General features: G+C 41.0%; 1 protein-coding gene across 1 annotated transcript; it reads left to right on the forward strand.

The window, feature by feature from the left end:
• Positions 1-18,184, forward strand: LOC100888511. The gene is made up of 5 exons (XM_030991120.1): positions 1-174; positions 8,742-8,960; positions 15,129-15,253; positions 15,735-15,853; positions 16,969-18,184. The coding sequence occupies exons 1-5, from the start codon at positions 1-3 to the stop codon at positions 17,094-17,096; spliced, it is 765 nt and encodes a 254-aa protein (XP_030846980.1). The 3' UTR covers positions 17,097-18,184.
• The last annotated feature ends 5,786 nt before the right edge of the window (positions 18,185-23,970 follow it).

Below are 23,970 nucleotides of genomic sequence, written 5' to 3' on the forward strand. Positions count from 1 at the left end.
ATGGTCCTTAAAGCGATCACGCCCACCCCTCTTACCCCGATGTGTCCTCCGCCTTCGACACGATCTACTGATCCCGAGAGACACCAGCCGATCCCAAACAAAGTGATTCTCCTCTCGCCATTTTCCAGAGGAACGACCATCCCAAATATTAAGGGCATGAAGAGTCTGACTATCGTAGGTATGATCTATAGTCAAGGAATCATCAGAACAGTTAGGTCCTTGAGAGGAAGGCCCAGGGTTGGGGCTGATGTCTCCCGAGATCAGTAGTAAAATGCGGAATCTTGAAACAGAATTAGCATACCGCTGAATGGGAGTACCAATGTACTTGTACTTCCCCTTATGATGTACAGCTACATTACATGAATCAGTGGTATAATGCACAAGTACAGTACAAGAATCAGTAGTGTAACATACAATGCATACAATAGATACAAAGGCTATTAGGATAGCCACCTTCATTGTGTAAACTCGCACAACCGTGCAGACTATGCACTAACATGTGGAGTAAAGGTATGACAGGCAAGTGAATATGGCTACTTACAACACAAGTAAGGCAGTGGTGAATGCAAAACCAGTAGATGTAAAATGTATGACAAATATCACATGAAATATGGCCAAAATAGTCTAGTAGCCTCCTGAACACATACAGAATCAGATGATATAGATACAGTAACTGAATAACAGATTAAACAAGAAAAATTTACAGTAAAGTGCAGAGCTCTGTGGGCGGGCAACCACCAGGCGCGCACAACCCTAAAAAGAGGTGTAATAGACGTGTAGGGAGTGGGAAAGAAAAGAGAAAAGGGAGAGAGAGAGAGAGAGAGAGAGAAAGAGGGGGAGGGGTATAACAAGAGGGAGAAAAGGAGAGAATAATTAGGAGGGTCGTCTAGATATATGAAACCCAATGTATCAGATAGTTGGAATCCCTTCAAACCTAAACTGAACGCCAATTTGATTTCGGAGTGTACCGTAGAATCCGGCCCTTTTAATAGACGAAAACTAAATTCCTGCTTTGCAAGGGGCGATAGCACAAGGTTTGTTTGTTTGTTACATGAATGGTTGGATTCAGAAAAAAATGTGAATGGGCAATCTGGGGGGGGGGGGGGGGTCTGTGAAATCAGACCTGCAAGGGCTGTCTGCCTAATTCATTCCATCGATTGCTTTTACCTTTCAATTTTCTTAGCAGTCGGATAATCACCACTATGAATACACCTACCAGTTACACTTAGCCAAAAATTAGTTAATTAAAATCCAACGAGTCTGGAAATATCTATATGAAAAAGGTGGGTTCAGTACGTTCATAATTCGCACAAAGTCAAAGTTCTCAATTTACACATGTATATAGATTTTCCTAGGTCTCACAAATGGGGACAAACCGGTTTTCTACTAAATGTGTCCGTGATATTTGCCAATTTGGGTGTGTTATTTTTCTTCCGGGGGCGATATCCGTATTGCCTCGTTTGCCCTCGATCTTCCCGTTTGGAACTAATCAGCATTTTCAAAAATGTTCTATGCAAATGACACAAATATATATTTCTTTTACTGTATCAGACACTTCAATACTATAGTTCCTATAAATAGTGAGTTGTATCAGGGAGGTGAAAGAATGGTTTTAGTTGAATGGTCTCAAGTTGAAAAGTACAAAACAGAAGTCCTTCATATTTCATTTCGATCTCGTTCACAGAATTCTTTCCCATCCATTGTGATTGATGGCGTACACGCTCGCCCCCCCCCCCCACTCAGTGTTATTTAGGGTACGCGTATGCTTGTTCCCTCTTTTTGAAAGCACCCCCTATCTGAGGACTGCCAACATTTTTGAACCCCCCTTTCGCGGGCTTTTCGCGGGCCTTTCCTGCCTTGGAGACCCCCCTAAATCCGGAAACATGCTCAATGTACCCCCCCCCCCCCTAAATTCGGAAAATTTTCTCAGGAGTCCAAAGAGATGAGAGAAAAACAGAAGAAAAAAAAACTTTTTAAAGAAATCTCTGGGTGAAAAGTCAAATACCCCCCTTTTTTTTTTACAATTCTCGGGCCGGACTTTATCGCACGAAAAGTACCCCTTTACCGGACATTTAGAAACACGCATATGATATCCCTCCGTTCTCTGAGGGGGGGGGGGGGGGGGGGGCGTACAAGTTCACCCCGTCAAAAAGCAAGAAATTTGGGGTTGTTTTTTATTATCACTTCACATTGAAATGTTATGTTTATATAGCTCTAGATGTAGACTAGCTTCATTTGCGTTGTATACGATTAACACAATCCGACCTCGTATTGACAAAGCGACTACTGAAAGATTAGTACATGCGTTTGTTAAGTTTCATCTCGAGGTTTACCAGACACTCAAATCCGGAAACTTCAGGCTAATCAAAACTCGTATAATTTGTATGATCACAGAGATCAACATTCAAAAAGCTAACTAGTTCATGGAATGTAATTGTATTAGCATGCGATTTCATGATTTTCTCACATAAACGTGTACAAAGCGCGTTCAAATTAAAAATGATTGTACGTTAATGCATTCAAATTCGCACCTGACTGCCCTGATGAACGTTAAAGGTAATACAAAGTTTTGGTATGGGGTCATGAATTTGGTTCAAATGAACATATTGGAAGCATATATGATCCGACAATATTCAGTGATCGTTGTCGCGGGTAAAATCGAGTCTAAAGTTATGAAATTGAAAATAATAACTCTTTGTGTTGTATAGCCCCCTCTCAATGTCAAGATATCAATCAAGATATTATATAAAAATGTTTCTTGACTAAAATCGACCAATTAGCTATTCCCATTGGGAAATTATATATTACAACTACATATTCTGAGATTTTCATGTCGCAGCTACCTTTAAAAGGTATAATAAAGGCTCATAATACATCAACAGGGGCATCCAAATATATCAAAATTGTAAAGAATCACTGTCCACCCAATTTTCAAAATTTCCCAAAACATTGTATAACCTTTAAAGGTAATGCAAAGTTTCGGGAAATTTTGAAAATTGGATTGATAGTAATTCTTTAAGATGTTGATATATTTGGAAGCCCCTGTGCATGTATCATAAGAACCAGAAAATTTAGCCCCCAAAACACTTCTGCTTTCGAGAAATTGAATAATCAAAAATTTACCGGTACTCCCAGTCAATTTCAAATATTTCACATAGCGCCTATGGTAGTTGTGATCATGACAATCTAAGAATATGCAGTTCTGATATATAATATCCAAACGGCAATAGCAAATCGGTCTATTGTAGTCAAGAAACATTGTTTTAGAGATAAAGTAATCAGTCTTAATGGGGCGCTTTGCAACAGAAAGAGTTAATTATTTACAATTTCATTACTTTAGACTCGATTTCGACCGCGACAACGATCATTGAATATTGTAAAATCGCATAGGCCTCTACAATGTTCATTTGAACAAAATTCATGATCCCTTACCAAAACTAACGAATAGGCAATCATTTAAAGCATTCGGGCAGTCTTTTTTTCTTCACCGTACTGTTTAAGTTCTTTGCAATCTGCATCTGTTTGATGCAACCTTAATGTACCTTGAAATTGGACCTTTGCCTTATATTAAAATATCTTAAATGATAATAACGTAAGTAAGTACATGATAAGTAATTACTTACATGTAACAAAATCTTGAGCTATAATCATTCTGTAATCACCTGCCGAATCGACCAGACCCTGAAAATGGATGGCGCTGAGCGTGTGTTTTGGCCCATACCCGGCCGCTGGAGCAGAGGAGAAATTGTAACTGGGAGAAAAGATTAGAAAGAAAATAAATAAATGAAATATGATTCAAATAAACATTATAAAAGTTTAACTGATGAAAATGAAATTATATAATCAAAAACGGTGAAAAGAGTAAATATCACGTGAAAGAATTGCGGTAAGAATTACATAAAACTACACAACTTGTTTATGTTAATTTATTGCGAACTTTCAAAGTGCGAAGGTGTGTGTACCTATATTATGAAATTGAAACTGGTATTAAGGATGAATAGGCCATTTTCGTAATGTAACCAAATTTAATGCAAAAGCCTTTGTAAAGTGCCTCAAAACAATTTTTTTTCACCTGATAAAAATTATAGTATTTCAATAGACATAATCAGAGCTGAATACATTAGTTGTTGCCAGGTTGGACAAACATTATGGCTTGACCTACCTAGCAACACTTAATATATGCAGTTGCATTCTGACTATTGAAATACTTTTATTCCTATCAGGTGAATGAAATAATTTGTATTGAGGTACTTCACAAAGACGTATGCATTAAATTTGGTTACATTACGAAACTGGCCTATTGAACGTCATATTTCCAGCTGGCGCGAAATTGAATGGATTTCTCTCTAAATTGAATGAAATAAAATTTAAAAGGAATGATATCAAACGAAATTGAATGCTCAAAGAATGAAAATAAACCATGAGAGTAAAGAGTTGACGAAATTCGTTCGAACTTGAACACCTATTCATGAATTCGAATGCAATTGGGAGGGAAAATCTATATATATACTGAAGTTTATTTGTGATTAATTGCAATCAATGCATGAACACTCAAACTTGTATACAAATTTTATTTGAAACGGATTATCATACTAATTCTAACAACACTTCTATTTGATATGGAAAATTGGTCATGGATTTGTATTACTTTTTTGTTTAGGGTACTGATAGCAAGACTAGATTTATCTATCGTTATCATATCACGAGGCATATTTTGCTGTTACGCCATTTAAGTTGTGTGATTTGTCAACAATGATCATCATCACCTGATCATCATAAATGCCTATTCACGATCGCATTACTCGTAATTTAATAGTTGGACTATTCTGGCTTTTACTAGCTGTAGTCGTGGTAGAAATCTGCTGGGCCAGTGCCTGTTTCATGTGGACTCTGTCACCAGATAAGTTCCAAGCGCAACTGCCACGAAAATAATATAATAGAGGGGTGGGGTATAAAAAGGGAGAGAAGGAGAGAGAATAATGAGGTGGGTCGTCTATATATAATTATTACTATGAAACTCATGAATCCGAAATTTGGAGTCCCGTAGAATTCGGCCCTTTCAGACGTGAACTTAATCCTTGCTATGTAAGGGCCGGGCGATACAGCACAAGTTTTTTGTTTGTTTATATAGCGACATGAAATTAGTGGTTTAAATCAGGGCAAATGTGAAAAGGGTACTCGGGGGGGGGGGGTGTATATTTTTCAATTTCTGTGAAATCACGCCTGCAAGGGTTGTCTGCCTTCATTCCATCGATTGTTTTTACCTTTCGTTTTTCAAAGGAGGGGGGGGGGGGAGGGGGCATTTGATCCCCGGCGAAAATACACCTACCAGTTACACTGGCCTCAAACCAAATTAGATGAATAATATCCAGCCTTAATAGACAACGAGTCTAAAAGAAAGTAGCAAAATCAAAGACGCAGACTCGTGAAAGTGTGAACGAAATCAGACAGTGAATAGGAATTTAGTTATTCATTTGACTGGTTGCGTAGCCTAGCTAAAGGCCCGGTCCCACTGCACTTACGGATGCAAAGAGGATGTAAAACGTAAACAAATCTTGCCATCCGCTGGAAAACGCTATGCATCCGTTGTGTACTCATTGCATACGCTCTATCCATCGAGCATCCGTCCACTGTGATTTCATCCGCGCAAAAAGTTTTGAGCTGCACAAAACTTTTAGAACGGATGAACTTCCGCCGTGTAGGATGTAAATCCGCGACAAATACGGGAAACAAACGTTCTATGTCCGTTACCACCCGTTAAACGTCCGCTGTACCCTCTCTGCATCCTCTGGGCATCCTCGCAACTCACATCCGCTGCAGCTGAAAACGGAAAGAGGGAGGAAAGATATGGTACATGGAACGTCTATACATCGTTAGTAGCACGGAAATAGAAAGGATGTAAGCGTATGCATCTTGTATTTAAAGTATTCAAAGCTGTCATCTATTGTCATCCACTTCCATCCGCTTTCATCCGCTAGGTTTCCGATAAACATCCGTTTAACATCCCCGCTACATACTACCCACGTCCGTTATTTTCCGTTCTGTTTTCGCAAATTTTCGCAAATTTTGTTCATTTCTGGAGCGGATGAAAACGGATGGAGCCACACGCGAAATTTTGCTCGTCCGCTGTGTCCTTTATGCATACGTTTTGTGTCCATCGGCCAGTGGGACCGGGCCATAACTTAGGAATAGGGACTTATAGATTTGCGTGGACTGATACGTGTACGTGACTTCCATTCAAGGCAGTGCATTAACGGCACGTCGATCGTAGCAATCCCCATTGTCTTCGTGCGAATCTAAAAGTCCCCAATGTACGTCGGAAACGACTTGCCCTTGAATTAATCACAGGTGAGAGTGAATCGGCCGTATTTCGGATACAGATTCATTCTTAATCTGTATAACGTTTTACTAATCAATCAGTGACATTGATTATGAAAAAAGGGGGTTAACGTTCATAATTAACACAAAGTCATAGTTTTCAGTTCAATAGTGTATATAGATTTGTGATAGATAAGTGGGGACAAACCTGTTTTCTACTCGATGTGTATGAGAGATTTTTCTACCGAGGGAGATATACATACCGGGACTGATCTAGCTTTTTGCCAAAGGGGGGGGGGGGGGGGGGGGTTGACCCAGTGGCGAATCCAGAATTTCCCAAAAATGGCATCGTTTTACTATTTTACTTTTTCCCTTTTTTTCCCTTCTTTTTTCTTCTTCTTTCCACCCCTTTATTGTTCACTTGTGCGCCAAGGGTGGGGGGGGGGGGGGAGGGGCGGGAATTAAAACCGCCCCCCCCCCCCCCCCCCCCTAGATCCTGACGCACAGCCACGATCATCCTGTTTTAAACTAATCTGGGTCGACAGCATTTATAATGAGCCATACATATTTATTATCAGGCCAACACTTTTCTGAGGCGCAAATGGGGGAGGGCCAATAACGTTTAATAAGTTGCGAAGTACTTATATTAAGATATCTATAAAAGCAGGAATTAAAAAAATGTTTCAGTTTTAAACGCGCGTATTATTCAACTCTGAATACATGTATTTACACCTTTATTCTTATACAAATAGCAATTAGGTCTACACTCTACAGACAGAATAGGTGAAAACTTTTACAACAAAACAGGGTCTGTCATCATATAATTGAAACAGTTTTTGTGATTAATTGCAAACAAAGCATGAAAACACTCAAACTGGACTATATATATATATATAATATTTAAAACGGATTGTCATTCTTATTCTCAGTGGCGGATCCAGGAATTTCCTACGGGGGGGGGGGACACAAAACGCATGGGGTGAAATTATGAAAAACGAGGGCGAGGGAGCGGAGGTGGGTCTGGGAGGGGTCAGAACCCCCTCTTTGAGTAGGAAGCATTTGCAAATTTAGAACTACATTAGGCGCAATTTCGGACACTTCCTGGAGTAATGTTGGAGTAATTTTGCTTTTTTTCTGGGGGGGGGGGGGGGGGGGCTACACGCCTGGCAAGAGGGACCCCATATTTTGTGTGTCGTCATTCTCAAATGAAAGTTAATTTTGAGTTTGCTTCTCGCTTAGTTTGAAAACATAGCAGTTACATTATGAAAGATGAACAAAATAATGATAATATATTATGCTTTTTATTTGCAAGAACTCCAGGTTCCACAAAGTGAAGTTATCACAACAAACATAGATATGCCCCACATGACATCATGTTTGTTGCATAAGGATGTGAGAAGTGAGAGTGTTTGCACGAGTAGAAATATGTCAACATGGTTAATATGCAAATAATTATATGCCCAAGAGATCCACAAATATATGAACAAATCACAGGAAAAGATGCTCTGTTCATGAAAATTTCATGACATTTGATATCCAAACATAATTTCTTTATATCATGTTCGATAAAGAATGAAATAGATATCAATATCTTGCTTTCGCAAAGGATTTGTTTTTCCAGCAGAAGAAAGCTACAATAAACTTTGAATAAAACTACTGGTAGTGGTATGTACTTGAAATAAAAAATTAACTCTTGTCCTCCATGACAGTAGATTCTTATAATATCATCCCCCTTTTTCTTTTCCCTTCTCATTATTCTCCTTTTCCCCCCTTTTCTCTCCTCCGTCTTTCCCCCTTTCTTCCTTTTCTGCCTTTTCTCTTCCCCTATCTTCCTTATCCCCTCCTTTTTCTCCTCTCTCTTCCCCTTTCTTCCTTTACCCATTTTTTTTTCTCTCCCCTTTTCTCTCCTCCCTCTTTTCCTCTTCTTTCTCTCTTCCCTTTTCTTCTTTTCCCCTTTGACGGGGAGGGGGAGGGAGGCACGTGCCCCCTGTGCCCCCCTGAATCCGCCACTGAATTCTAACAACACTTATATTATGGAAAACTGGTCATGGCTTTTTATTATTTTATTTTGTTAGTGTACTGATAGTAAGACTAGATTTAGCTATCGTTATCATATCACGTGGCTTATCTTGGAGTTACACAACTAATTGTGTGTGATCTGTCAACAATGATCATCATAAATGCCTATTCACGATCGCATTACTCGTAATTTTAATAGTTGGACTATTCTGGCGTTTACTAGCTGTAGTCGTGGTAGAAATTTGCTTGTTCGGTGCCTGTTTCATGTGGACTAGCTCCGTCACCAGATAAGTTCCAGCAAATATTTTGTTGACTCCATTAAACGTAGTGACAACATGCATCGGACAGTGGTCGTATCGCTCACCTTGGTTCTAGGGGGCTTGATCAGCCAGGGGACCGCTTAGGCCCCGATCCCGCTGCGACCGCCCGGCTTCTTCTACAGCAACGGGTCATGTGATGCTCCTATACAGCTCCAATCCTTTGTAGATCTTATGTGCCCAGATTCGAAAGCTGCTTGGCGTACATATCAGAAAGTTGCAGATTATTATGGACCAAGCACAGTGAGGTTTTCAGCTTTGATATTCCCCCTGCCTTATCATCGAGCTGCAATGGTTGCTGCGCAGGTGAATTATGATTCTCATACTCTTATTTATGTATGTTTGGTCATAACAATGTCCTCTCCAGACACATCCACGCTAACTTTGTGATGAGAGAAGCGCATAGCGTGTGGAAAGACTTATCTATTTTGTTTAAGTTTAGCTTTAATTTCCAGGGGTGGGCCATTGACAATTATTAAAGAAGGGAGGTTGTTCCAATTCCAGTCCCTTTAACAGGTTTTCGAAGAAGGAGTCCTGGAATTAAACCATGGCCCTAAGCTTGATCTGGAGAAACTTCTGGTCATTCCCTCTAGTAGCTCTTGGGTTACGTTGAATAAATTCATCCAAATGGATATTAACTAAAAGTCATTCTTCATCTTATATAACATGGAAAATCTTTGATTCATCCTTCGTGTCTGAAGGGAATCCCAGCCAAGATTGCTCAGGGCCTTTAACAGCTAGTGCCCTCTTCCCATGCAGGCACGTAGCCAGAGTTTGATATTGGGGGGGGGGGGGGGGGCACATACATGTAATCGATCGAGGTCAAAAAAGGGGTATAAAAAAGTTCAACCGATCTTGGAAATTTAGGGGGGCACCTGCCCCCCGTGCCCCCCCCCCCCCCCCCCCCGTGGCTACGTGCCTGCCTCTTCCACTCGGTAGTTATTAATAAATAATCCTGCTGTTTGTCGCTGCACTCTTCCCAGGGACTTAATGTTTATCTTCGAAGATGGATCCCAAAGCTGCTGCTGCATACTCGAGCAGTGGACGGACCAGCATCTGGTATGCAGTGGATTTGGTGTTAACAACACAACATATTTCGCCTAATGACCCTCTGTCATTTGGAAACAACGTATCTCATTGGTATGTGTGTTCCAACGCAGCGTGTTAGAGATATGCACACCTATTACGGATGGGAAGAAACACAGTCTAGATCTCGACCACATAAATTTAGAAATGCTTTGGCGAATTTATTTTCCAAGCGTCATTGAGTTGCACCTGCCAGGATTAAATTTCATCATCCAGGTGTCCTGCCAGCATTCCAGAGACCGGAGGTCATGTTGGAGCAAACTGTTGTCATGCTCTACCGATAGTTACTGGGGTGTATAAAATGCAGTCATCTGCAAACAACCTAGTCTTAGAGTTGATGTTATTTGGTATGACATTGACGTACAGTAGTAACCACAATGGCCCAGTCACTGTTCCTACTTGTCCTTGAATGACTACTACTACTCTTTTTCCACCCAAACGGCAATCCCCCCCCCCCCCCCAAGACCATAATATTGAAGCTTTTCTATTAGCCGACGGCGAGGATCCTTATTGAACGCTTTCGTAAGTCCAACAAAACCATGTCGACCAGGTTGCCGTTATTCAGTTCCTTACTAACATCGTGTATTGTGAGAATAAGTTGAGTCTCAGTTAGATCTTTTAGCTAGAAAACCATGTTGGCAATCAGTAAAAAATGTTCTTGTCTTCCAGATATTTCATAACGTGACTGTGGATAATAATTATGTTCCATCACGTTGCAGACTATACCGACGTCAAGGAGACAGGCCGGTAGTTTCCTGGCGAGCTTCTGTTCCCCTTTTGAAGATAGGAGCTATTTTGCTTCCTTCCTTCCCTTAGGCACGGACCCAGTGTCAACTGAGGACTGAAATAGATCCTGCAGAGGAGCGGCTAGCTCCACAGGACCGATCCTCAGAAACCAGGGTGGAATATCGTCAGGCCCAGGTGATTTACTGGTATCCAGCTCTCTAAGAAGTTCCTCAACTCCAATACTGGTGATAGTAAGGTGACTAATTCCCTTATACGGACTGGAGACCAAAGGTGGAACATCGCTATCAAATTCGGTGACAAAAACACTTTTGAACTGGTCATTCAGTAAATTGGCCTTGTCTTTGTCGTCACTGACAACACGACCACCGCTCCCTAAATCGGAAATGCATTGACTATATCTGTTGAGATGGCTGATTAAGCTCAAAAATCGTTTTCGAGTTTTCGGAAGATGTAGGAAGATCTAGCTTGCTTGATGATTTATGAGTGTTTTCCCTCCATTGCCCGAAGACCTCCCGATCCTCGGACTTCCCTGAATGTGCTGCTTATTGTACAACGTACCTCTGATTCTTCCTTACATCACATTTTAATGTACGGTTAAACCAAGGAAAGTTGAATCTGCTTGAGGTGAACTAATGGGGTACGTGTTTCTCCATGGTGACCTTGATAGCAGATTTGATTGCTTCCAATTTGTCATCGATACTTTTCCACTACATTGATTGAAAGTATCCATCAGAAAAGCTTTAAAGATCATCTGTAATAGACGAGACGTCTGCTTTGTCTCTCAGATAAACCTCTTGATTGGCCGTTTCCTGATAGGTGCAATCTGCAAGTCGACTACCACCGAGTTGTGAGCACTGAGCAGCGATACCATTAGCCTTCTGACAAGGCCTCGTGACTTGGGCTAAGCGGCTGAGATGAGTCAAGATACCCGGAGTGAACGCGCGACCGAGTGACGAATGTCACGCTCTCGCTCTCTCGTTCACCCGGGTTTTCGCGATTAGTCTCGATTTAGTCGCTCGGCGTCTATCAGACAAGTGGCCTTGTTTAAAGGCTACGATACCATCGACTATTGAAATCTTATCCACTATTTCTGGATTATTAGCGAACACCAAGTCAAGGATATTTTACGTCTCACCCTGTTTCTTAGTTGGTTTGTTTACATGTTGGTATAAACCCATTTCCCCAAACCAGTGACAACAGTTTATCAGCAGCTCTGTTGCTACCGCCTTCACCAGGTATGATACAATGATTGTCCTAAAATATGTTAGGTAGCTTGAAGTCCCCTGTGAGAACTACGATGTGAGAATCAATTTTATTTCCCAAGTCCAAAAATGATTGACCAAGTTTATCAATGGCGTTACCACTGACGTCGCTAGGTTGGCGGCAGAAGACCCCAACAAAGAGAGGTTTACTGTACACCCCTTCACGTTAGTTTCGGTGCAGACAATTTCGCATCTTCGGTAGCTTTACATCGGATGGTAACAAGATTCTCTTTAACAGCTTGAAAAACACCACCTCCTGTTGTGAAAGACTCATGGTCTTTGCGGAAAACGGTGTGAGAAACTTCCCCATTTCCCACACTCGAACCCACCATGATTCTTTACCGCAAACAAAGTCTGGTTAAGTGTCATCAATGAGACTGTCATGTCGCCTACATTGGAGCGTAAACCACGGCAGTTAGTTCATACGAGTCTAGCATGTGTTTACCTAGTCCGTTTGTTCTGATCCTTCATTCTTTCTTTCCTCCCTTCCTCCTGGTTTCGATGACTTAGTGATCGATCATTCATCAGCACGGACCAAGACTTGGAATGAGTTTTCAGTGGAGACTCCGAACTTAAACAGTTCAGCTCACTATTGAATGGACAAATCCGGTTACAGCTTGAATTCATAAGCGAAGAGTACACATCATCATCAATATGCTACAGCAAACACAGTGAAGCCATTTGTCGCAGCTATCACATTGCACCGCATGGTGATGCCTGAGCAGATCGCCACGCACACACACTACATGGGCACAACAGTCAGGGCAATACCATGGTACAGGGTCAGCGATCAAGTTCCTTGCTAAAGCAGGACATACAAACATACCTATGGTGGAAATATTCCTGGCAATCAAAACAACGAAGTTTAATTTTTCCAAAAATTAATTTCTTGTAGATTGTACAATTAAGATATGCTGTCCTTTTTTGCATTTAGACGACGAACCGGAAGCTGAAGAAGCCTGTAAAGGACCCGTAGGATACCTTATGGATTCCGTACGGGCTCCGGACGGTTCCCGGACGGGCCCCTCATGATTTTGTTGGGTAAATTTTCATGAAAAGTCTTTACGGGCGCCTTCTGGTGCTCAATGGTGTCGTACATGTACCCTATGGCTACCTCATGGGCCCCTCACGAGACCCGGTCATATGCACAACACCAGGCGTCTGCCGTCCGGGCACCTTGAGGACCACGGCCTAGGGCCCCAGGAGCCATGGAGTGCACCACTTCATCGGACGGAGCCCGTAAGCTTACAGCCGCCATCACACCGAACTAGTTCTCAATACGTTCTGGAAAATGTTGCCAAGCGAACGGAGTTGAACGTACTAGCAACTGTTTACGATCTGTTTAAGAACTTCATGGACGGGCTCAGACTGGCTAAACGGGAGAGTGCTCTAGAACGTTGAGCCTATTCAAATTGTCCCCGTCCTGCAATTAGCCAGAGTGAAAACGTATATACTTAAAACGAGAAGGACGTACTACAAATGGACTGATTGCCGTACTATGAACGGAATTGCCGTAGTCCGATCCTACTTGGAACGTGTTACGACGTGCTGTGGTCGAGCATCAATTAGTAGCAGCTAAGCCCCATCACACCAAACTAGTTTTCTCTACGTTCCGGAACCGTCCTAGAAAATTGTAAGAAACGGGTAAAGGTCGGGGTAGAATGTGTCAATAATGTATATAATACGTTCCTAGATCGTTCAGGAACAGTCCTCAAAACGTCCATCTTGTCTGTACTCCGTTCACAGTCAGTTCACATCAAGTTTAGATCGGGTTAATTTGCCATTTACAAGCAGTCCAAGCTCGTCCGTAATCAATTAAAAACAGTTCTCGACTCGTTCTACCTCGTTCCCAATACGTCCAAACCGTTGTAACTAGTTCGTAACACAATCATAGTAGGACCGAAGTACGGCAAGTTCAGTTGTAGTACCGGGGCACCTCGTGGGCGCCGCAGAATATGTGACCACACATGTTGTAGAAATCAAAAATGGAAGGGACCCGTACGATCTCTAAAATCCACGGCACGTCGCCGGGTAAGCTATGGTCACCACCCCAAAAATAGCCTTCTCGGTGGTCGGGCGGCGAAATTTGAGCCAATTTCGACCGGGCACCGAGCGGCGGCATGCAGCCCGGGAACCCCTTGTTTTTAGGGCATCGCTCGGTCGGAAGTTTTAGCGCGGAGTTAAAATTCCTAGGCGCCTGCTCACTTTTCACTCGCCACCTAAAATACGCTCGGTGCCCGGGCGGTCTACTCCCGGGCACCGACCTAATCGAGCGTTCGCCGTCGAGCGATATAGGTCAAAAATCGAAGACGCTAGGTCACAGGCTGCCGAGCGGTCGCCGGCCGGTCACCGCTGGGAGATCAGTCGGTCACTGGTCGGCGATTTTCAAAATCGGTCGGCAGTCTTTGACCTAGAGGCTTCGACTTTGACTTAAATCTCTCGACGGTGAACACTCGATTGGGTTGGTGCCCAATTTCTTTTTCAATTTCTTTAAAATTAGCCGGTGGCCGGTGAGAGACCGCTCGGGAACTATTGGGTCATCAGTCGGTCACTGCCGGGCCGCCGCCCGGAGAGGCTCTCCGATTTCGCCCAGATTCGTGAACATAGCTTTAGTGACCTAGGGATAAGTAGAGTATCTTCGTATTTTGTGCTGTGATTTTGTGCCGTGTGCGGGGTGTGGCTGCGAAACTGTCCTTCTTGATATTCAATATAAAGTAAAAAGTGTGGTGGTGCAAGTAAACAGTTCTCCTGTGTACATCGTGCTTTAAACATGAACTTTTAAATAAATATGTATTAATTACAACAACAAAATTAAGGCCTAGTGCCAGATTTCCTTCCTCTGCGTTATAATTCAAGATCAAACATTATAAAATCAATCTAAGAATAATCAATAGTCAAATACTTATCATTTCTAAAATACATAATTGGTCAAAGCAATTTCGTCGAATAGTGGCCTACATGTGTGAATTCTTTAATTTGTCTTGCTGTTAATTCCTTTGCAGATATGGTTGCTAAATACATATTTCAGCATGTGGATAATAATTATCATGATTAAGATGGTTGGATAACAACTTAGGATGTTGATATTAGTCATGGACAGATTCCTGACTAGTCATTGTATACTAATAAATGCTATTTAGCATAAATTAGTGCATAGAGCAGTTTAATTTCTGGAAACATATGATAATTAGTAACAATATAACAAAATATGTGTATTGTTCTCCGTGACTTCTCACTGTAGAAAGTTTATAATTATATATATTATTTAATGTATATTTAGTATGTAAATATTTAGATTCAAACATGATAAAGATAGTTCTTCCTCTGACTGATCATTTATAATTTTCTGACATTCTATTTGAAAATCCTTTCATTTTAGGGAGCTTTTGTAGCAGCCAGACTTGACTCAAACAAGACATACAGCTGGTTTAACACGGTCTTCGACAAGCAGGCAGCACTCTATAATGCTAACATCACTGAACAACCTGATAGCTATATTGTAAAGTAAGAAACGTTTTTAATTCCAAGTAATACCCACTGCCCCTCCTCCTTCTCCTTAATTTGTTCATCTTGGTTTTCATACATGTTCTTGACATAAATCCTTTATTAAACCTAAGTACGTTTTCATGAATGTATTGATTACATTTATCTGTAGCTTACATAATATTAACGGAATTTAAGAGTCCAAAGGGATTATGTAAAATAATTGTAATCATACAATAGTTATCATGCAGTAATTTCTGTATATACAGTGCATGCAAAACGATAAGAGATATAAAACACATTTGTTAACATTACAATCTTCAAAAACAGGCAGAGAAGTTGTGTTTTGTACATAAGGGATTATAATTATCAGGACTTAGGTGGTTCAAGCTGACCACAGCTCTAAATCAGATGAGTAAACTTGATCTCAATGTTAATGATTTTATAACCTGATTTGTAATAATTTTCATTTTATTTTTATAAATCTTTGTCCCTCTTTCAGTGCTCTTTCTGAGTGGGCGTCAGATGTTGGTTATTCAAAGGCTCAATTCATGATGCACCTGTCTCCAAGTGATCCAACGCAATCTTTAGCTAGGGTGGAGTTCAAATATGGTGCAACACGTGAGTTATTCCAAGTCTCTTGGATAGAAGGTTTGTGAGTTTGTGCGTGTGTGCGTGTGAGAGAGAGAGAGAGAGAAAGAAAGAGAGAGAGTAATAATTTAATGAAACGTCAAAGCTTGCGCGCTTCACGCGGGAGGAGGGGGGGGGGGGACTCAATTCAGACAAGGACACGATACAATGAATCGCCTTCTTTTTCTAATAACGTAATGAAACATGAAAGCCTTCCGGGAGGGGGGGGGGGGATTGAAATCAGACAAGGTATAAGAGTCGAGGACGGTATAATGATTCGTGTTCTTTCTCTAATACTTAAATGAAACGTCATAGCTTCTGCGCTTCGCATGGGAGGGACAAAACAAGAACTAATCGGTGGCCTCTACACTCCCCCCCCCCGCTACCCCCACTGAAAAAGGTCTAGCGACGCCCCTGATAAAAACAAAGTTTATACACTCGAGAAAATTTGTGCAAGTACTACTGGTGAAGTACCGGACCACCGTCTTCGTGCTTTGTGTAGCAACGAAGCGTATACAACGTCTCACGATGTGAAAGATCACTTTTCTCTAACTTCTAACCAATCAGAAGGCCTCGTTTTTTCCAAGAAGTGCCGATGGACATTAATGCGCCAAATGTGATTCTCAAATTGCAAAACATCTCAACTCTTGAAGGGGGTAGGTGAAAGCAATTTTACGTCATAATACTTCAGGAAGTGCCTAAAAAAGCGTTTAATGTGGTTCTAAAATAAAATTTGCACCAAAAAAATCCATTCAACCCACCCCCGCTTGGTCGCTCCGCGCCCTCGCCGCTAAAGCCTCGCTCTGTCGCTTAATCGTTTTACATAATTTTTCACCCCATGCCATTTTGTGCCTCCCCGGTTAGAAATTACTGGATCCGCCACTGATGCCCATACCCCTTGAGCTTCGGGGGCTCCGCCCCTAGACCCCACTTTGAAAAACGTTCAGCGGGGCCTGCATGTAAGAGCGGGGGTGATGCGGATTTTTTTGTCAGCCTCCCTCCCCCCCCCCCCCAACGTTTTGGCTCATTACACCACTGCGTTGCTATACATTACTGTTTCTGAGCAGTCATCCTTTTACCCTCTTGGGTTAAATCCCGTCTTGCAGGTGGTGTGTTCGGGACACCGCAGACCTTCATCAATGGTGTTGTCGTCTCTTCCAAACCTAACTGGACGCTCGGTGACTGGAAGCAAGTCATAGATCCTCTTCTGGCTGAAAATAAATATTTCTTCTGACGACACTGAGCTGCATTACCCAAAGATTTATTTCGAGGGTAGCTTTTAAAATTATTGTTTGCTTTAATGATTTAATTGTTTATTCAAGATGTATTGATGTTAATTATAGGGCTCGATCAGATATAAAGCAGTAACCTAAAGATTTTCTCATGCAATGTGCAACTGAATAGCAACTGCACGCAGCAAAGGTCCAATGCATGTTAACCAAGCTGTGTGTTATACTGGGTCAAAAGTATATATGTATATATATATATATATATATATATATATATTTCATATGCTAATAGAGCACTGGCCCGCCATTATATCCTAGAGCCTCTGAAACACATAAATTATTCTATGCATGAGATGAAAAGAAAACGTAACTACCATATGGAGTCACTATTGACTTTGTACTTTAAACTTGTATTTACTTTGTTATCGTTGTAATAGGTTGCACGTGATAACTTTATTATAATAATCTTCCATTTACCGCTGTATTACAAGAAGTAACAGTAATACATGCATAGCAAAAATAGGCTAATGTTGCTTTGTTTATGGCATACCTGTATTTGCCGTCATCAAATGAAGTAATATAATATTACTACTACTAATAATATTTTTTCAAGAAGACGACAAGCCATAATGCAAGTTTGTCCTACATGTACCTTACAACAATTAATTCATGCAAATCGCATTATGAATAATAAAATACAATTATTTGTAACGGATGAATGAAATAATTTGTAATATGGCACTAAACAAAGATTTATGCATTAAATGCATTACAAAAATGGTCTTTTCAATGTCTTACTTTAATGTCTGAGATTCATGGTCACCTTGTTCTTTACTGTTGTTAAAGTCTATGGTCCATCAATTTTTTTTTTGTAGTAGTGCAATTTAACTTTATTATTCTAAAATAATGATAGATCATTGTTTAAGCATGGGTGTGACAAGACTAAATCTGAAGCCTTCATTTAATTATATTGTTTCAAACTTATTCACGTTATGAAACAAAAGTATTGACTGCTATGCCAGCATTTGTGTATTATTATTCAATTTTCCTTAATTGATATGCAATATTGAATATACGAATAATTATGATCTTTAAAAAAAGAAAGGATGCAGTGTTCATTAATATGTTGTGTGTGTGTGTGCGTACGGAAGAATGCAAATATGATTTTGATAAATATTGGTCTGTAAATAATTTGTTACAGCAAGAGGTGTAATGGACGTGTAGGGAGGGAGAGAGAAAAGACAGAGACCGACAGAGAAAGGGGGTATAAAACGAGGGATCGAGATAAGGAGAGAGAGAGAATAATAAGGAGGGTCATCTATATTACTATGAGACCCATGTATCAGATAGTTGGATTCCCTTCAAACCTAAACTTAATCCCTGCTATAATATGTAAGGGGGCGATAGCACATTTTTTTTTTTTTTTTATACATGCATGCTTGGATTCAGAGGGAAAACAATTTGAAAGGGGGCACTCGGGGGGGGGGGGTATACTTTTCATTTGTGAATTCACGGCTGCAAGGGCTGTCGATCTGCCTTCAGTCCACCAAATGCTTTTACCTTCTTTTTATCAAAAGGGATGGGGGGGGGGACATTTTATCCCCAGCAGAGAATATAAACAACTCAGTATAGTTACACTTAGTCCAATACCAATTAGTCAAGGAAAATCCAGCCGTAATAAACAACGAGGCAAAAGGAGAGTAATCAAAGAAGCACTGGTGAAAGTTTGGACGAAATGGGACAGTAAATAAGAAATGTATTCATTTACTAATAGCTTATATATACCATATAGGAATCATGTACGTCGGAAACAACTTGCTCTTGAATTAATCACAGCTTATAGTGAATCATGCAGCCGTAATTCGGATACGGATTAACTCTTAATCTTGATAACGGTTCAATAATAAATCAGTGATATATATATATATATATACATTTTTGTATGAAAAGATGTGGGTACGTTCATAATTAGCACAAAGGCATAGAGTCCCTGATTGATTGATTGATTTGTATTCGACAAGCTTCCAACATACAACAATATACAATAATAACACATCAGAAATAAGTCAGCTTGAACAGGAAAACCCACGAAAGCTCGAGAGCTTATTTCCAGTGGGGTCCCTTACAGACATGTATAAAATTAATAAGTTAAAATAGTAATATCCACAGACAGATAAGAAAATTAAAAGAACTACTTATTAAAGATAATGATAATAATAACAACATTAAACTGATGATAGAAATGATATTAAGTACAAAAGAAAAAGAAGAAGGAGAAGAAGAAAAGAGGAAAAGGAAGAGGAGGAAAATAATGATAAATTTGTAGAATTTCTATAACGTACGAAAACATAATAATGATTGAGGCCTATAGGCCTATAGTGGGTTGATTTGCATGGGTCTAGCAAAATGGGTACAAACCTTCTTTTCTACACTCGATTTGTTCGTACGTGAGATCAATTTGGGAGTGTTTTTTTTTTATTCTGGGGGCGATGACTGTATGCCCCTGGCCTGTGACGTATTAATTCCTCCTATTGTTAACTAATCAGGGTCGATCGACATCATTTTATATAATCTAGTAGGCCTATAGACAGGCGCGGATCCAGGATTTTCCAATAGGGGGGGGGGGCGGAAATTTGAAAATTGCGCAGACAGTTTTTCAACTCAACATACCAATACTGACAAAGTCATATTAGAATCACCATACCGGTATTTTTTTTTGACATTTTCATCGGGGGGGGGGGGCTGAAGCCTCTTGCCCGAAAAAGTAATTTTCTGGTTTCACAATTCGGCTAGTGAGCGAAGCGAGCGAGCAAAAATTTGAGGATAATATGTATTTTGGGAAAGTGCTATTTATCACCAAAATATACGAGAAAAGATATAACAAATTCATATTCGGGCAGCTCGCTGTCCCCTCCCCCTCCCCCCCCCCCCCATTACGCGCGAAGCTTTGACCTTTCATAGTTTAATGAAATTATTAGAGAAAGAAGATAATCCGTTGTTCCATTCTCGACCTTCAATCCTTCTCTGAATTCAGTTTCCATACCCCCTCCCGCGCGAATCGCGGAAGCTTTGACGTTTCATTAAATCTTTAGAGAAAGAGTACCGTTCTCGACTCTTAATCCTTGTCTGAATTGAGTTCCCCCCCTCTCCCGCGCGAAGTTTTGACGTTTCATTAAATTATTAGAGAAAGAAGACGATTCGTTGTACCGTTCTCGGTTGTTAATCATTGTCTGAAATCAGTCTCCCCCTTCCGCGCAAAGCGCGGAAGCTTTGACGTTTCATTGAATTATTAGAGAAAGAAGATGATTCGTTGTTTCATTCTCGACTCTAAATCCTTGTCTGAATTCAGTTTTCCTCCTCCCGCGCGTAGCGCGTAAGCTTCTGACGCTTCACTAAATTATGAGAGAAAGAAGATGATACGTTGTCTCATTCTCGATTCTTAATCCTTGTTTGAATTCATTTTCCACCTTCTGCGCGAGGCGCGGAATCTCTGACCTTTCATAGTTTAATGAAATTATTAGAGAAAGAAGATAATTCGTTGTTCCATTTCCGACTCTTAATCCTTCTTAGTCCAGATTCAGTCCGTTCGTTCTTTTTATCCCCCACACACAACGCGGTCTCTCCTCTGATCGCGCAATCCCCAAATTTCCGTCCACACGAACGTATTCGAGGTCCAGATTTAGAGGAATGGCTAGGTCTACTTTCAACGTTGAGGGTGTGTTATTTTATCAGCTGATTGGGTGCGCTAAACGAAAACGGTACAGAGGCTGCACTAAATCCTTCTCTGAATTCAGTTTTCCCCTCCAGCGCAAAGCGCAGAAGCTTAACGTTTCATTAAATTATTAGAGAAACAAGATGATTTGTTGTCCCGTTTTAGACTTGTCAAAAATGTTTCTTTGTCTGCTCCTTTTTTCGTCCTATGTCCTCTTACTGCCCATACCGCCCCTAGCTACGCATGCTTTGAAGGGAAAATGAAACAATCATGATTGTGATAGCATACAATTAGGTCAGTAGAAATGAAAGGGGAAAAAAGATCTATGTATACACCAACCATGAAATAATCGCGACCGGGAGCGTCATATCTTAGTTTTGTGTTATCGGGCGAGGGCCGCGGAGCGGAGCGACCAAGCGAGATTTTGCAACGTAGAATGCTGAAATTATGCATTCTAGAAAATCCTTTAGTCCAATATGTACGTTCTTTCCGCTACATGTATATTTCTTTCTAGCTATATATCTAAATTTCCGGGGGGACGTGTCTCTCTATCGGGCCCAGGATCGCCGCCGCTGTCCATTATCACTACCTACATGAGTTCAAATATAAGCACAAGCGAGTTGGTATGAGCTGAATCCAAATGAAGGGCAAAATAAGAGTTGTGAAGCGGCCCTACCGTTAATTTAAAATTTGACTGTTTAGTATATAGCTTCTATTTGAAAGACATCCAAAACATTGTGCCCTTTTCAATTTTGTTCAAAAAGCAGGGGCTGTTTGTAACGTTTAACTTTGAATCCGTGGCTCGAGATTTTATGCGGCCGGTGTGACCGCGCCGTTTGTCCTACCGGTTTCGTTTGTCCGTCGGACATAATACGCGGGTTTTCTGCTCGCACGGATCGTCCGTGACTCGCCCGGATCGTCCGAGGGACGATCCGTGCGGATTCTTATCCGTGCAGTCTGTCCCCCATTGTTTTACGTGTATATTTGATAAAAGGAAGAAACTCGGCAAATCAATGTATTTAGACTCATTGCAAATCATGTGGTTGGCATTTTTTCTAGAAATTACATAATAATAACTCTCTACAATTTTTTAAAGCAAATGGGCCAGTCCTTTTGAAAGTAGAAGTGAATATTTTCTTTAAAACATTTATCCTATGAAGGCATACTCGTGATATTGGCCCCACAATAACTGTTGTAATCGATTGTACGTGGCTTCGTACTTACGGTCAGATGAGCATATTTTAATACCATATTCATGACACTGGCAGGTCACTAATTGGCGTATGGTCCAAGGGGCGGAGCCCCCGAAGCGCAGGGGTTTTAGGCATTACAATTAAGGTCAGATTAGCATCCAGGGGCCAGCCTTAGGGCCCAAGATGGGGTCCAGGGGGTAGAGCCCCCGGAATTAGCTCAGGGGTATGGGCATTTAATTACGGTTACATGAGCATACTTTCTTTTCTATTTCTTTCTATTTAATTCTCTTTAATATACTTTTTCAAAAGTGTGGGGGTGGGAGGGGGGGGGGGGCTTGAGCCCCCAAGCCCGCCGTTTCGCGGGACCTGATATGTCGGCCTCTAAATAGTAAATAAGCACATTTCTTGCCTGACTGTAAATTGTGATATATGTCATTCTCCAACAAACGCATAAAAAGTATAATTTACTAAAAAGCGAGGAAAAATCCCGAAAAATTAGCCATTTCAGCAACATCTGTATATCACTGGTATCAAATTAGAAAGAAAAAAAATCACTTTTAAAGTTTATATTGGTGGAGGGGGGGGGGGGGGGGTAGGAGCTGGCTGAATACTTACACCTATGGTGTCGAGGGGCTCTTTCTTCATGTTTTTGTTCGGTAATAAATAAGGTTAGTTGTGTGGGTGTCACTCAGGCGCGGATATACGGGGGGCGATGGACCCGCCCCCCCCCCTCTTTGAAAAAATAAGAAAGGAAAAGAAAGAAAAAGAAAGGAAAGGAACAAGTAAAGAAAGAAGGGCTAAAAACACGAGTTAGAAGTAGACCCATCAGGGCACTCACTTATCCGTATCAGGGGGAAAAATAAACGGGGGCTCGGGGTGAATTAGCCCCCGAAATGCCAAAAAGATCCCCCGAAAGTCATAAAAGTAACCCCCGAAATGTTTAAAGTATTTTTTCTCTGATCCGTATATAGGAAAAGGCCCTGGGGCAGCTAGCCATACTTCGATATTTGGGTCTTTTTTCCGATCAGAACTAGCCCTAACTATCATTCCAGGATTTTTTGTTTCAGAACCTAAAACAAAGTTACCCAATCCCTTTAAGTTTAAAAAATAGACTTCATTGAACTTTAATTAGGCTTAGGAACCGGGGGAGGGGGATTGGGGGCACAGCCCCCCCCCCCAAAAAAAAAATATTGGGGGGGGGGGGGGCTCAGAGATCATTGAGCCCCCCCCCCCCAATATTTTTGGCGGGGCTTATAGATATCATTAATTGAGCCCCCCAATCTTTTGGTGGGGTTTAGATATCATTGAGTCCTTAGGGGCTAAGATACCATTGAGCCCCCAATATTTTAAGTGGGGCTCAGATATCATTGAGCCACCCCCGAGACTTATTGCGGGGCTCGGATATCATGAACCCCCCTCCTCCCCAATGATTATATTCTAGGCATGAAACTCATGTATAGCTTTAATCTACAGACGTACCATTCAAATATAAACATTTTATAAATATTTATTTAGGGAGGAGAGAGGGGGGCTCAGACATCGGATCTCGCATATCATTGACCCAAAAAATATATTTGGTAGATCTCGGATATCATTTAAACCCCCAAATATATTGTTTCCAGGAACACAAGAAGACAAAACTTCTTTGGCACATTTGTCTGAGGCTGCAAGAAAAGAAGAAAAAGTCTGAAATTTTTCGCCGCGATGACATAGACGAGGAACAAAGAATTTATTTTCAGGTGCAAATTAAAGACAAAGAAGGATCTCAGAATTATATTTTTGGGTGGTGCCACATTTCCGTTTTTAAATATGTCCGATTATAGGCATGTGTGACAATAAAAGTTTTGTTTTTCACGTCCCTGGGGTATTATTTTTTTCCAAAGGTGTTAAATGTGTGTTTTGTCATACTTAATAAAATAAACTGAATATCTTATAATTCAACGATTTCTTCAAGTAGGCCTACTTTTATTAATT

Source organism: Strongylocentrotus purpuratus, unplaced genomic scaffold, assembly GCF_000002235.5.
Source record: "Strongylocentrotus purpuratus isolate Spur 01 unplaced genomic scaffold, Spur_5.0 spur5_scaffold_2, whole genome shotgun sequence".
NCBI classification, from domain to species: domain Eukaryota; kingdom Metazoa; phylum Echinodermata; class Echinoidea; order Camarodonta; family Strongylocentrotidae; genus Strongylocentrotus; species Strongylocentrotus purpuratus.